A 16,038-nucleotide genomic window follows, 5' to 3' on the forward strand; every position below is an offset into this window, starting at 1 on the left:
GATACAGCACTGAAACAGGCCCTTCGGCCCACCGAGTCTGTGCCGACCATCAACCACCCATATATACTAATCCTACACTAATCCCATATTCCTACCACATCCCCACCTGTCCCTATATTTCCCTACCACCTACCTATACTAGGGGCAATTTATAATGGCCAATTTACCTACCAACCTGCAAGTCTTTTGGCTTGTGGGAGGAAACCGGAGCACCCGGAGAAAACCCACGCAGACACAAGGAGAACTTGCAAACTCCACACAGGCAGTACCCAGAATTGAATCCGGGTCGCTGGAGCTGTGGACAAGGACTATATTTTATTCCTTCGGTATTCTTAACCAAGTTAAACTAGAAAACAAATATTCAGAATTACCAAAAAATTTTTACCTTGTTTTAATAACTTTAAGCTTTCTCAAAAGTACATCTTTCTTTTCTTTGGCCTTCTTAGTCAGGTTCTCTTCCTTTAATATTTCGAGTATAAATATTTCAATATCTGCAAAGGAATAATATTTAAATTTCAAACATATTTTAATTTCATCAGCTGACAATGCTACAGTGAAAACAGTTTCAGCCAGCTGATGTGTAACTCACTTACTTGGATTTGTAAATCTAACATTTAGATAAAGCAGTAGAACATACAGTGGTAAAAATAGCTTTATACATTATCAGTAAAGTGGGGAATCTCTTTAAAGTATGTACATTTTAAATCCATTTAGTGAAATCGTATAGGCAATTTAGTTAGAAATAAACACACAGCAACACACATACAGTGCCCATACTAAAATCATCTGCAAGAAAGCTGGAGTCCATCCCAAATGGAACTTAAAATTAAGAGCAAAACTGAAGTTGCAAATCAATGAATTGTCATCATACTGTATGCAAAAGCAGCAACAATTATTGACATAGGCATGCATACATTTGATTATTAATGTTACTTTAGCAAAATGATTCTTGATGTTTCATTATAAGAGTTGTTTTTCACCAATGGGGTGTTCAGAAAATCTGTCACAACATCACTTTAATGTTCATGTTATAATTCAATTACAAGTGATTAATAAACAGCCTTTGATGTGTGGCAGCCAGGTTTTACAACCTTCCGGTGTTCGGGAATTCCCTCCTGATCTCAGAGTTATGTCACATCTGTAAAAAATAGTTGCCATACGTTGCACTTCACTATCCATGCACTACAGTGGTTCAGCTATGGTGAACTGACAATGGAATTGACTTGACTGCTCTGCACAATTTTTGCTTTGGATTTACACTACTTGGCATAATAATCCTACTATAACCCAGGCAAGACGGTGGTTCAGTCATTTAAAGCACCATTATGTTTTAAAGTTAGATATAGCTTTCACTAAAATCCTATCTCTACCTATTGCTCTCAATGTCCATAGCAAAGGCTGAATGTTTACAATCTTTGGATATACTGTGCACATTTTTTCCTCAAAGCCACACTGTAGCTCAGGTAATGTATTGTAAGTTAAGTTGTTTATTCTCGATACATGAATTTAAACCAGGAGGAGAATTATGTTTGCCTATTTCCTGCATAGAACTTGCATTAGAAGAAGCTCCAATCACTCATTGCTAACACCATTACTGCACATTGGTCTTGGAAATAATTAAACAGGCAGATTGTGGGGGAAGGGGGTTAAATTACTGCATACAATTTCTATGCACATAAACATTGATTTAACGGTTGTACAGCTCACGAACAACTACATTACAAAAATTCTACAAGACCCTGGTATTTGGAAATGATTTATTGCCCAGTCTTCATACTGATACAGCAGTGTCACCTTGTTAAATAATTATTCAAATAATATTTTGAACAATAATATTTGGAATCATTGAGCAGATATCTATATTAAAGTGGTGAAATAGGACTCAGGTTCATAAAAAAATATCTAGATGTTGCAGTGCAGAGTTTGCTGGATCCCTTTAAAAATGGGCAGCGCAGTGGTATGGGCGGCACAGTGGCGCAGTGGTATGGGCGGCACAGTGGCGCAGTGGTTAGCACCGCAGCCTCACAGCTCCAGCGACCCGGGTTCAGTTCTGGGTACTGCCTGTGCGGAGTTTGCAAGTTCTCCCTGTGTCTGCGTAGGTTTCCACTGGGTGCTCCGGTTTCCTCCCACCTCCAAAAACTTGCAGGTTGAATTGGCCATTGTAAATTGCCCCGAGTGTAGGTAGGTGGTAGGAGAATGGTGGGGATGTGGTAGGGAATATGGGGTTAATGTAGGATTAGTATAAACGGGTGGTTGTTGGTCGGCACAGACTCGGTGGGCCGAAGGGCCTGTTTCAGTGCTGTATCTCTAAATAAATAAATAAAAATAAACAAACAAGATGTGTCCTCAGCCCTTTAAAGTTTCACACAACCCGACCATTCATTAAAAAGTAGAGAGTCCTAGGTGCCGACACTTCAGCTAACAGTGGATGTATGAAACAGAAGGTCTTGCACAGAAGAACAAGAGGCTACAGAAAAAGCATAAAAAGGTAATGCAATAGGATATCATGACTCTTGGCAAAATTAATACAGAGGGCTGAATTTTACCGGCCCCTAGATGTCACCGGTCGCGGCGCGGTGGCCAGTAAAATGTTGGGGGGAGAGGCCCGCCTCGACCCGCGACGTCAAGAAGGGCCCATTGCGGCAGGGGGAGCTCGGTGCAGCCAACCCCACGCCACCAGCCCCACTGACCCCCTCCCGCCACCTGGTGGCGGGCCCTTCATCTGCATATTTAAATTGACATTAATTACATTCAAATAAACTTACCTCCCATCCCGCGCCAATTTTATGGCCTCCATTCGACCTTTGCGCGCCTTCGGAACTCACACGGAGTTCAGAGGACAGAACCCAGTGGGGAGGGGGAATTAATAAAAATTTCAGGGAAGGAGGGGTGGATGGGCAGGGAAATCAATATTTAGTGGGGATGGTGAGAAGGGGTTATAGGTCAAATGTTATAAGTTTAGGGGGTAAAGTTCAGGTAGGGAAGGAGGAATGTGTTGGTCATTTCAGGCATTGAAATGACCATTGGGGGGTTGGGAAGGGCCAGCCACATATTTCATATTGTTTGATAAAAATTTAATACTGCTGCCCGTTTAAAAATTTAATGTAATCCTAAGGGCTTAAAGCCCTTTAAAAATGGTGCCGGCGCCTGCGCAGTGGCGCTGGACGCCGTTGCCAGGGACGCAGAGGCCACCCCAACACGTCATCGGGGGCAGGCGCTCCGCCTCCACTATTTAAATGAGCCCCCACACAAAATATCGCAGGAGCTCCTCAACAGCCGTTGAATGCGGGCTGCCCACCGAGTTCAAAGGGCACCGCCGCGGACTAAAATTCAGCCCATAGTGTGTAACTTCATAAATTTATGAATTTAGAAATCAAATTTAAAGAATAAAAAATACAAAGCATAACAAATTCAATTATGAAGTGCAAGCCAGTTTTTTTCATCAAATTATTTTTGCATGTCTCTAATCACAAAGCAAAATGTTAAAATTCAGGATTAATCCTATTTTTCTTTCTCTACTCCATACTAAAATACAGCAATAATTTGCTCTTCCTTCCCCCTACTCCCATACTATTGGGTGAGAACCACAATTTTCAAATGGTCTCTTACATTGTGTCTTTGGGCCTCCTTATCTCGAGAGACAATGGATACGCGCCTGGAGGTGGTCAGTGGTTTGTGAAGCAGCGCCTGGAGTGGCTATAAAGGCCAATTCTGGAGTGACAGGCTCTTCCACAGGTGCTGCAGAGAAATTTGTTTGTTGGGGCTGTTGCACAGTTGGCTCTCCCCTTGCGCCTCTGTCTTTTTTCCTGCCAACTACTAAGTCTCTTCGACTCGCCACAATTTAGCCCTGTCTTTATGGCTGCCCGCCAGCTCTGGCGAATGCTGGCAACTGACTCCCACGACTTGTGATCAATGTCACACGATTTCATGTCGCATTTGCAGACGTCTTTATAACGGAGACATGGACGGCCGGTGGGTCTGATACCAGTGGCGAGCTCGCTGTACAATGTGTCTTTGGGGATCCTGCCATCTTCCATGCGGCTCACGTGGCCAAGCCATCTCAAGCGCCGCTGACTCAGTAGTGTGTATAAGCTGGGGGTGTTGGCCGCTTCAAGGACTTCTGTGTTGGAGATATAGTCCTGCCACCTGATGCCAAGTATTCTCCGAAGGCAGCGAAGATGGAATGAATTGAGACGTCGCTCTTGGCTGGCATACGTTGTCCAGGCCTCGCTGCCGTAGAGCAAGGTACTGAGGACACAGGCCTGATACACTCGGACTTTTGTGTTCCGTGTCAGTGCGCCATTTTCCCACACTCTCTTGGCCAGTCTGGACATAGCAGTGGAAGCCTTACCCATGCGCTTGTTGATTTCTGCATCTAGAGACAGGTTACTGGTGATAGTTGAGCCTAGGTAGGTGAACTCTTGAACCACTTCCAGAGCGTGGTCGCCAATATTGATGGATGGAGCATTTCTGACATCCTGCCCCATGATGTTCGTTTTCTTGAGGCTGATGGTTAGGCCAAATTCATTGCAGGCAGACGCAAACCTGTCGATGAGACTCTGCAGGCATTCTTCAGTGTGAGATGTTAAAGCAGCATCGTCAGCAAAGAGGAGTTCTCTGATGAGGACTTTCCGTACTTTGGACTTCGCTCTTAGACGGGCAAGGTTGAACAACCTGCCCCCTGATCTTGTGTGGAGGAAAATTCCTTCTTCAGAGGATTTGAACGCATGTGAAAGCAGCAGGGAGAAGAAAATCCCAAAAAGTGTGGGTGCGAGAACACAGCCCTGTTTCACACCACTCAGGATAGGAAAGGGCTCTGATGAGGAGCCACCATGTTGAATTGTGCCTTTCATATTGTCATGGAATGAGGTGATGATACTTAGTAGCTTTGGTGGACATCCGATCTTTTCTAGTAGTCTGAAGAGACCACGTCTGCTGACGAGGTCAAAGGCTTTGGTGAGATCAATGAAAGCAATGTAGAGGGGCATCTGTTGTTCACGGCATTTCTCCTGTATCTGACGAAGGGAGAACAGCATGTCAATAGTCGATCTCTCTGCACGAAAGCCACACTGTGCCTCAGGGTAGACGCGCTCGGCCAGCTTCTGGAGCCTGTTCAGAGCGACTCGAGCAAAGACTTTCCCCACTATGCTGAGCAGGGAGATTCCACGGTAGTTGTTGCAGTCACCGCGGTCACCTTTGTTTTTATAGAGGGTGATGATGTTGGCATCGCGCATGTCCTGGGGTACTGCTCCCTCGTCCCAGCACAGGCATAGCAGTTCATGTAGTGCTGAGAGTATAGCAGGCTTGGCACTCTTGATTATTTCAGGGGTAATGCTGTCCTTCCCAGGGGCTTTTCCGCTGGCGAGGGAATCAATGGCATCACTGAGTTCCGATTTGGTTGGCTGTATGTCCAGCTCACCCATGACTGGTAGAGGCTGGGCTGCATTGAGGGCAGTCTCAGTGACAGCATTCTCCCTGGAGTACAGTTCTAGGTAGTGCTCAACCCAGCGGTCCATCTGTTTGCGTTGGTCAGTGATTATGTCCCCCGATTTAGATTTGAGGGGGGCGATCTTCTTGATGGTTGGCCCAAGAGCTCTCTTCATGCCATCATACATTCCTCTGATGTTTCCGGTGTCTGAGGCCAGCTGAATATGACTGCATAGGTGTTGCCAGTAGTCGTTTGCGCAACGCCTAGCTGTTCTTTGTGCAGTGTTTCTGGCTGCTTTAAGTGCTGCGGATGTTAAATCGCTGGGGGCTTTCTTGTAGTTCAAAAGTGCAATGCGCTTAGCGGCTATGACAGGTTCCAGCTCTTCATTATGAGATTGAAACCAGTCTGCATTTCTCTTCGCACTTTTGCCGTAGGTGGTCAAAGCTGACTCATAGATGGCGTCTCTGATGTGGGCCCACTTGGTCTCAGCATCCCCTGTGGGAGTGTTTTGAAGGGCTGTTACAAGTGAATTTAGAAATTTTTGTAACAGCTGTGGGTGAGAAATTCTGCTCATGTTGATGCGCGGGTGGCCCTTCTGCTTGGAATGATGCAACTTCTTTGGTCTGAGTCTAACCTTGCTGCACACCAGGGAGTGGTCGGTGTCGCAGTCCGCACTGTGGAAGCTGCGTGTGATTTGAACACTGTTTAAGGCGGCTCGCCTTGTGACAATGAGGTCTAGCTGGTGCCAACGACGTGATCTTGGGTGCCTCCATGAAACCTGGTGACATGGTTGAGTGTGAAAGAACGAGTTGGTGATGCAGAGGTTATGATAGGTACACAACTCAAGCAGTCTCTGCCCGTTCTCATTCATCCTTCCAACGCCATAGCGCCCAAGGCAGGAGGGCCATGAGTCATGGTCGGCCCCAACCCTGGCATTAAAGTCCCCCAGCAGGAATAGGTGTTCGGTGTTGGGGATGCTGCTAATGATGTTATGGAGTTGTTCATAGAACTGGTCTTTAGCTTCAGGTGCGGAACAGAGTGTTGGAGCATAGATGCTGAGTAGGTGTACTGGACCAGAGGTGGTGAGCAGTCGGATGGACAGTATGCGTTCCGAGCCATTTGAGGGAGGCTCTATCATGCTGAGCAAGGAGTTTCTGATGGCGAAGCCCACTCCATGCTGTCTTGGTTCTTCAGGATCCCTGCCCTGCCAGAAGAAGGTGTAGTCTTGCTCTGCTAGAGAGCCACTCGCGGGGAGGCGAGTCTCCTGAAGTGCTGCAATGTCCACATTGAGTCTACTGAGCTCGTTGTTAATGATGGCGGTCTTCCGAGAATCGTTGATTTGTGTAAGGTCTTCCGACAGGCCAGGACACATAGTTCTGACGTTCCAGCTTGCAAAGCGAAGGGCTGGTACCTTCTTTCCTTTTTTCATGTTGTTTGGTGCGGTGTATCAGTCCACCTTTCGGGCAATGACCCTGAGCTCCAAGCACCCATTGAAGCAGGCAGACTGTGGCGGGACAGAACCTTATTGACCGGGGGCTGCCCGGTTTGAGGCGGGCGGTAGCTGTCCAGTGAGGTGCAATGACCTCTCCCACCGACAAAGGCAACCCGTGGCGCCCAGTTTCTACGCCAATTTATCTGGACTTATAACCCGTAACTGCTGCCTTCCGTGTTGTTTCAGTCGCTGTGAGGCAACTATGGAGTGACCTCTCCATGGCGCATGCCTGGGCAAATTTATGGAGGTTGAGAGTTGCCCAGTCGTCAAAACCCCCCTCTCGGCCTTTCTGGTGGGGTTCAAAGGAGTGCAGGACACGACGTTTGGCACCAGTATGGCTGCAGGAACTGCCGGAAACATGCCAAAGGTGACACATGACCGCCTACAGGGTTCCGCTCCGGATTTTCTGTTAGGGTTTACTCCCTTAGCCTTGGTCTCTCCCGAGACGCCCACAAGGCAGTGGGGTTGTTGGGGCCCCTACACAGGTGTAGGATGGTGCCGGTGGGAGGAGGGGATGCAAGGGGGAGGGGTACATAAATGTAAGCAACATAGTCGATATATAACTGCAAGTAATAGAGCAATTTGCTTTCTGAAACAAAATTTCCTTCCTACTTACAACATAAAGAGCATTCAAGTTTGGTCATCTCTCAACAAGAAAGGTACAACATTCTGGAATATATTGGTATTTAAACATTAGAATTTTCCATCGTTTCATCAGAGCATATATTGTTACTGAAACCAAATTTTGCACTCAAGTTTGGGGTTACAGTTTAATGATAATAGACATTTAAGTAGGTAGATCCTCTCACTGTGGGAATCATATTTGAAAACAGCTCAGACTGATAGGTTTAATTTTTTTTCTCTGCTGGTTTTAGGGCCCTATATGAAATCAGCTTTAACAGTCTTAACCTAATTCCTACCGAGGATTAGATTGATACCTAGTCTAAAGACTCTGTTACCATGATAGACTTAGAGACCTGGTGCTTTTCACTCTAGAAAAAGTGCAGATTTTGATAGTATTTCAGCAAGATCTTCAAGATAAAGGATTAGAATTAGTCCATGTGGATATGCTATTTAAGCTGAAAAGGGTAGGACAGACTAGAGGACACAAGTGTAAGTTACAGAAGCTTACATTGTATACTAGAAGTACAGCAGTAGGGACTTATTTTTGCAAAATTATTGGCCTGTGGAACAACTTGTTAACACGTGCACTAAGTCTGATTCACTGCAAGCATTCAGAAAGCAAATGGATGAATTTCCTGAGTGACCAACATAACGAGGCCGAGAAGATGGGAAGGTATTGGCAGAATGTGTCCTGCAGCCAACATGGACTCTTGGAATTTGTTTGATTGCTCTTAGGTGTTAGAGGGGAATTACTCAGAATTTTTTCCTAAATTGGCCAAAAGTTTTTAAATTTTTTGCCTTTCTCAAGATAGGCTCAATGGACCAGCTATTTTTGAATTGTTCTTTGTTTTTGTTATGTTGAAATGGCCATGCCAGAAAAATCCCCAATATTTGCAACTGAACTGGCAGTTTTACTCAAAGACTAAGCACATCTGGTGCAGAAAGTGTACACTGGTGCAGTAGGGCATGAGTTTCTGCATTAGACAATAAGGCATTTAGTTGGGCTAAATTACTAGTCAGAATATTGTTTGACTAAATTTTTTAGCATACTTTAACTCATTTTATTATATTTTAAAAATATTTTAAAATATAATGAAGGGCTATAAACTCCTAAATTGGGAGCCATGGAAGCCAAGCTGCAATTTGCCAACTAAAAAGTATAATATTAATAGCATTATGGGCAAGGATACATATTATTGTAGGTCAGGGCAGTTCATGAGCTAATTATTTATGAAGTTATTGCCAATGTATTAGCAGGGTGATCACACATTTGGGGGGAAAAAATCTTGCAACCGTATAACAAGAAGTTGGCAAGATTGGTGTAAGAATTTTGGCAACGCAATTTATGCCAACATTCCCTGCATACCTAATGACTATACTGGAAAGTGATTTAAAGGTAACCGCTAAATCAGTCTCAGTTATTCCCATGAAACAGACGACAACAGCAAATGAAATTTTTTGAATTAAAGAATAGATTTGTTCCACAAATTCATTATAAATAGTATCGTAAGGTCAAGCTATATGTCCCCAATGGTGGACATCAGAAATGTGTGGGGCTACCAGTAATAATGCTGAACCTGTCAATGTACAAATCCAGCTTTGATCAAATAATTAAAAACCAAATTTGTAAAGGAATCTTAGACACCTTATTCATTTTTTTTAAAAGCATAATAATGTGTTCATGCCAATTACAAACTAGAAAAATAGAAATACAGAATATTTTCTTGATATGTTAAAATACCAATGTAGATTGTACAGTTTATTAAAGTAGAAATATCCTTTCAAGTCCTATAAAAGTTTGTTAAAGCCAACAAATTGCCATCATATCACCATTTCTCACTCAAGGTGTGCAACTAAATTTGCACACATTTTTCACGTACAAGAATCAACCCTGTGAAAGGATCTATTGTTACATCAATCTCAACAATTGACTGGCTGGGAAAAAGGGCAACAGGAATTATATGCATATAGCAAAAAAAAATCATAACAGTTGCAAACAACTTTTTCACTGCTTTAAAATGACTTACTATTCATAAATTGTATAGCTTTGCCTATTACAACATAAAATACCTTATTCATTACGTGGGAAGAAAAATATTTTTGAAGCATAATGAAGGATAACAAATGGTGACTAATACAGAAGTTGAAAAAAACTCCTTATCAGAATCACAACTATCACCAGCCAGGTGTAGCATTCTGCAATGCTAAGCAGTTGGGTATTGGAGGTAAGTTATTTACTTATGAGAAAGACCTCTAGAAATTCCTCATATCTGTGACAAAGAAAACCAATAACTCACTGTTACGAATGAGATATTCTTTATGATGCACAGGCTAGTCCCAAAAATCACATCAAGAATTTTAAACCATCATCTTACTGGGAACATTGCTTTAATTTTAATGGAGAACCTCTGCTTAAAAAGAAAACTTTTCCACAATCTGATTGTAGTTAGGATACAGTTTTAGCTGCACAATTCAGAGGAAAAATGTTAACTACCTGTAACATAAGACTAGGTCTGCTACCTTGACTGCAATATCTTAAGTCTCAAATATTATTTTGTCTTCATATGTTGTCGTCAGCACATAAATCAACATTCATACTTGTTCTCTTTTAGGTTGACAGGGCTGTGGAAATTTCACTCATATCACTGAGGGTGTTTTAAAATGCCCTTTTATTGTGGAGGTTGAGAGCAACAAACACCATTTACTGAAGCGTACTAACCCATGCTCCACAAAGGTAGAAGGTTTCACAAAATTTCAAAATGGTCCTTCATTTAAGGCTATTTTCCTCTCCCCAATTTGGCTTTGCTCAAGTTACATACCATCCTGGATCAGGTTGGGCAGGCTACTGCTTCCTCTTCCACCTATATACTTTAGAAAATGGAATCAGAGGCCAATCTTAAGTGGCTGTGTCCCCTGTTTTCCATGGCAGTATAACAAGAGATTGGTATGGGCCATATTGCAACACCTATTCTCATTATAAATTTAACTTTATCTTTGTATGTATACAGTGTAATGTTAAATTGTGAACTCGTACAAAATATGCTTTAACAATTATTCATGCCAACACTAAAGCCAACTAGTGCCATCTCTAGAACGCACCTAACTCTGCTTCTGCCTTAGCTCATCTGCTACTGAAACCCACATCTATGCCTTTACCTTCAGGCTTAACTATTCTAATGCACTCCTGACCAACTTCCCACATTCTGCCCTCCATAAGCTTGTCATCCAAACTCTGCTGCCTGTATCCTAACTTAAACCAAGGCCCATTACCACCCATTACCCTATGCTCACTGATCTACATTGGCTCCCGGTTAAGCAACGCCTAGATTTAAAAATTTTCATTCTCGTTTTCAAATCCCTCCATGGCCTTGTCCCTCGCTATAATCTCCAGCCCACAAAACTCCCATTGCCCACCGAGATATCTGTACTCCTCTAATTCTGGCGTCTTGAGCATCCCCAATTTTAATCACTCCATTATTGAATCATAAAATGGAATCATTCTGGTAAATTTCCTTTGCACCTTTTCAAGGACCCTCACATTCTTCCTAAAGCAGGGTGACTAGAACTGAATGTAATACTCTCAGTAAAACAGATTATCTGGTTATCACATTGCCGTTTGTGGGAGCTTACTGTGCTTAAATTGGCTGCCGTATTTCCTACATTACAACAGTGACTACACTTCAAAAGTACTTCATTGGCTGTGAAGCACTTAGACATTTGGTGGTTGTGAAAAGCATTATATAAATACATGTCTTTTTTCTTTATGAATAGACAATGGAATTCTGTATATTGTCTCAAAATATGTCATGTGCAAGACCCATTCTCATAAATCTTTTCTGCACCCTTTCTAAAGCCTTCACATCCCTCCTAAAGTGCAGTATCCAGAGCTGGACACAATGCTCCAGTTGTAGCCAAACCAATGTTTTATAAAGATTCATTATAACATCCTTACTTTTATACTCTATGCCTCTATTTATAAAGCCCAGGATCCCATATGCTTTGTTTTTTAAAACCACTTTCTCAACCTGCCCTGCCACCTTGAACTATTTGTGTACATATACCTCCAGGTGTCTCTGTTCATGGAAAGCCTTTAGAATTCTACCCTTTAGTTTATATTGCCGCTCCTCTTTCTTCTTACCAAACTGTATCACTTCACACTTGCTGGCATTAAATTTCATCTGTCACGTGTCCACCCATTCCACGAGTCCCTGTTCTGTTAAGGTCTATCCCCATTCTCCTCACTGTTCACTATACTTCCAAGTTTTGTGTCATCTGCAAATTTTGAAATTGTGGTCTGTATAACCAAGACCAGTCATTAATGTACATCACGAAAAGCAATGGTTTTAGCACCAATCTCTGGGGAGCCTCACTGTATACGTTCCTCCAATCCAAAACAACAACCGCTCATCATACTCTCTATTTCCTGTCCTTTTGCCAATTTTGTATCCATTCTGCCACTGCCCACTTGTTTCCGTGCCTTCAGCTGCCTAGGCCCTAAGCTCTAGAATTCCCTCCCTAAACCTCTCTACCTCATTTTCCTCCCAGCCTCATTTAAACCTCTCTCTTTGATCAAGCTTTTGGTCATCTGACCCTAATATCTCCTTAAGTTTCTTGGGGTCATATTTTGTTTTATAACATTCTTGTGAATGTTTTATTTCATTAAAGGCACTATATAAATACAAGTTATATTTGTGCAGACATTTCCAGGCAACTATTTTACTTTAAAAAATAATCTCTGATAATTTTTATGCGAGCTCCCACTACTGCTTTAAAAGATCATAACTTGCTTTTGAGAAAAATTAAAATTCGACATTTACTACGTTTTTGCCAATTTTAGGACAAATTTCACCACACCGCATCAATCCATAGCCACTCAACAAATCAATTCGTTGTCCAGCTGAAACCTACTCGGAAAAACGTATAAAAATGATTTGTTATACAAAACAGAATACTGAGACACCAATAGTTTACAGGAAATAAACAGTTACTGTCTTTCTTTTTGGGCCTCCTTATCTCGAGAGACAATGGATACGCGCCTGGAGGTGGTCAGTGGTTTGTGAAGCAGCGCCTGGAGTGGCTATAAAGGCCAATTCTGGAGTGACAGGCTCTTCCACAGGTGCTGCAGAGAACTTTGTTTGTTGGGGCTGTTGCACAGTTGGCTCTCCCCTTGCGCCTCTGTCTTTTTTCCTGCCAACTACTAAGTCTCTTCGACTCGCCACAATTTAGCCCTGTCTTTATGGCTGCCTGCCAGCTCTGGCGAATGCTGGCAACTGACTCCCACGACTTGTGATCAATGTCACACGATTTCATGTCGCGTTTGCAGACGTCTTTATAACGGAGACATGGACGGCCGGTGGGTCTGATACCAGTGGCGAGCTCGCTGTACAATGTGTCTTTGGGGATCCTGCCATCTTCCATGCGGCTCACGTGGCCAAGCCATCTCAAGCGCCGCTGACTCAGTAGTGTGTATAAGCTGGGGGTGTTGGCCGCTTCAAGGACTTCTGTGTTGGAGATATAGTCCTGCCACCTGATGCCAAGTATTCTCCGAAGGCAGCGAAGATGGAATGAATTGAGACGTCGCTCTTGGCTGGCATACGTTGTCCAGGCCTCGCTGCCGTAGAGCAAGGTACTGAGGACACAGGCCTGATACACTCGGACTTTTGTGTTCCGTGTCAGTGCGCCATTTTCCCACACTCTCTTGGCCAGTCTGGACATAGCAGTGGAAACCTTACCCATGCGCTTGTTGATTTCTGCATCTAGAGACAGGTTACTGGTGATAGTTGAGCCTAGGTAGGTGAACTCTTGAACCACTTCCAGAGCGTGGTCGCCAATATTGATGGATGGAGCATTTCTGACATCCTGCCCCATGATGTTCGTTTTCTTGAGGCTGATGGTTAGGCCAAATTCATTGCAGGCAGACGCAAACCTGTCGATGAGACTCTGCAGGCATTCTTCAGTGTGAGATGTTAAAGCAGCATCGTCAGCAAAGAGGAGTTCTCTGATGAGGACTTTCCGTACTTTGGACTTCGCTCTTAGACGGGCAAGGTTGAACAACCTGCCCCCTGATCTTGTGTGGAGGAAAATTCCTTCTTCAGAGGATTTGAACGCATGTGAAAGCAGCAGGGAGAAGAAAATCCCAAAAAGTGTGGGTGCGAGAACACAGCCCTGTTTCACACCACTCAGGATAGGAAAGGGCTCTGATGAGGAGCCACCATGTTGAATTGTGCCTTTCATATTGTCATGGAATGAGGTGATGATACTTAGTAGCTTTGGTGGACATCCGATCTTTTCTAGTAGTCTGAGTTACTGTAGTGGCCATCATAAACTATAAATGGATTCGACAACATACATTTATCTTCAGTAAATCAAGTTCCTGATATGCATTCTCTTCAAGTTGCGCCCTTCACCAGCATGATCACCAGTATTAAAAGACCATCACTTCTGCCACAGATGTTCCGGTTCCATCAGGTAAAAATAGATGTATGAAATTAAATAAGTGTCAAGAGTTTCATTGGTTACTTAAATAACTTTTTGTGCTCACAAGGACTAACCACTAAGTAGTTCCTTAACGATGGGCAGGGTGGGAAGTAAAATAAATAGTTAAGTACGTAAAACAGAAGTTCCTTATTGCTCAAAATAAACCTCAGCAGGAGTCAGCGGCGTGTGTTCGTTCCTCGCTTAACAAAGTGCATCTTTAGAATTTATATACATAATAAAATCTGGTATCTGATGTAATATAACGGGGCAGCGAGCAGTGAGCTTCAACTCATAGAAAGTTGACTCGTTGCCGGTAACTATTTCACCGATAGAAGTGGAGCGAGCCTGCTTGGAGTTCAACAACACTGCAGGCAGCTGCTGAGTATTGGTCACTGACTTTAATGTTTTTCCAACAAATCATTCGATATTTACACAATTTCCCGAGTTACAGGTCAGCGCTGCAATAAAAAAAAAATCCATCTGCCCCTTAAATCGATCGGGCGGCAATTGAGGGAAACGCAATTTCCAAAAAAAAAGTGGGGAAGCGTTTACTTCTCAGCAACTGACTGGATCGCTCCAACTTCCTCCTTTCACTTTCCTCTGGGCCACAATTCAAGTCAGTCCATAAAAGGTTTATGTTTTTGAAAACATTCTGGAATTGACTGTAAACAAGCGGGGTCACGACATGCCTGGTGCCGTTGCGGGGTTTGTTTTTACCTGTAATTAGGCTCTTCACGTCCTCTGGGATTTGCTGCATCTTGCCGCGCGAGGCCGATCGCTGTCAGTGTCACGGGCAGTGCTCGCGCTACGCGGAAGCTCAGCTCCAACCGCTGCCGAGTGCGCGCGCGGACGGCGTGGTGAACGTCGATGCTGCTGTTCACGCAGCCACCAGGCTATCTGATTGTGTTTCTCTAAACACACCCCTCCCCCGGTACGGTTTTCATTGGCTGAGTCTGTAATGTGTGCTCTGCAAGACTTGGGAAAGTCTTGGGCTGGTAAGTGGCAAGTAACAGTCACGCCACACAAGTGTCAGGCAATGACCATGTCCAACAAGAGAGTCTGACCATCTCCTCTTGACACTCAGTGGCATTGTCATTGCCAAATCCCCTACCATCAACATTCTGGGGCTTGACATTGACCAGAAACTGAACTGGACCAACCACATAAATACTGTGGCTACAAGAGCAGATCAGGGTAAAAGATCAGAGTCTGGGTATTGCGTGGCCTGTAACTTACCTCGTGACTCCCCAAAGCCTTTCCACCATCTACATGACTCAAGTGAGGAGTCGATGGGATAGTCTCCACTTGCCTGGATGAGTGCAGTTCCAACAACACTCGACACCATCCAGGACAAAGCAGCCTGCTTGATTGACACCACCTTCACCATTTACTCCCTCCACCACTGGTGCACTGTGGCTGCAGTGTGTACTACCTACAAGATGCACTGCAGCAACTTGCTAAGGCTTCTTCGACAGTATCTTCCAAAACTGAGACCTTTATCACCTAGAAGGGCAGGGCAACAGGCACATGGGAATACCACCACCTGCAAGTACCCCTCCAAGTCATACAAAGCCCTTACTTGAAAATATACTGCCATTCCTTCATTGTCACTAGATCAAAATCCTGGAACTCCCTACCTAACAGCACTATGGGAGTATCTTCACCATGCAGACTGCGACGATTCAAGATGGCTCACCACCATCTTCTCAAGGGCAATTTGGGATGGGCAATAAATGCTGGCCTTACCAGCAACATCCATATCCCATGAATGAATAAAAAAAATTGGGATTTATTTGAGTTTCGATGTGACTCTAGAACAGAGGGAGTCAAGAAACAGACGTACTTGGTTTAAATTCTTTACTTTGTTTATTGTTTATACACTTCATAATGTATTATTCTCACCTTCAACACTCTCCTTTTAAAATCACCATGAATCTGTCGACTCAAACAGGTGGCTTGGTCCTTTTGTTCCAGTATTGCTTGCCTGCCGGTGGCTTCTCTTGTCCAGCGACAACAA

General features: G+C 43.7%; 1 protein-coding gene across 4 annotated transcripts in view; it reads right to left on the reverse strand.

Annotated features, from left to right (window-relative positions):
* skap2 (src kinase associated phosphoprotein 2) overlaps window positions 1–14,874 on the reverse strand; it is a 415,888-nt gene extending 401,014 nt beyond the window's left edge. For 3 of the 4 annotated variants that reach the window (XM_068059114.1, XM_068059126.1, XM_068059144.1), the window contains exons 1-2: window positions 14,739–14,870; window positions 386–491 (exon numbers count right to left, since the gene is read on the reverse strand). In XM_068059114.1, coding sequence (XP_067915215.1) covers window positions 386–491; window positions 14,739–14,778 — 146 coding nt within the window. In that variant the 5' untranslated portion in view covers window positions 14,779–14,870. Of the gene's footprint in view, window positions 1–385; window positions 492–14,738 lie in introns of all 4 variants that reach the window. The other variant, XM_068059135.1, reaches the window with a different exon arrangement.
* Window positions 14,875–16,038: the final 1,164 nt, after the last annotated feature.

Source organism: Heterodontus francisci, chromosome 2 (genome assembly GCF_036365525.1).
Source record: "Heterodontus francisci isolate sHetFra1 chromosome 2, sHetFra1.hap1, whole genome shotgun sequence".
NCBI classification, from domain to species: domain Eukaryota; kingdom Metazoa; phylum Chordata; class Chondrichthyes; order Heterodontiformes; family Heterodontidae; genus Heterodontus; species Heterodontus francisci.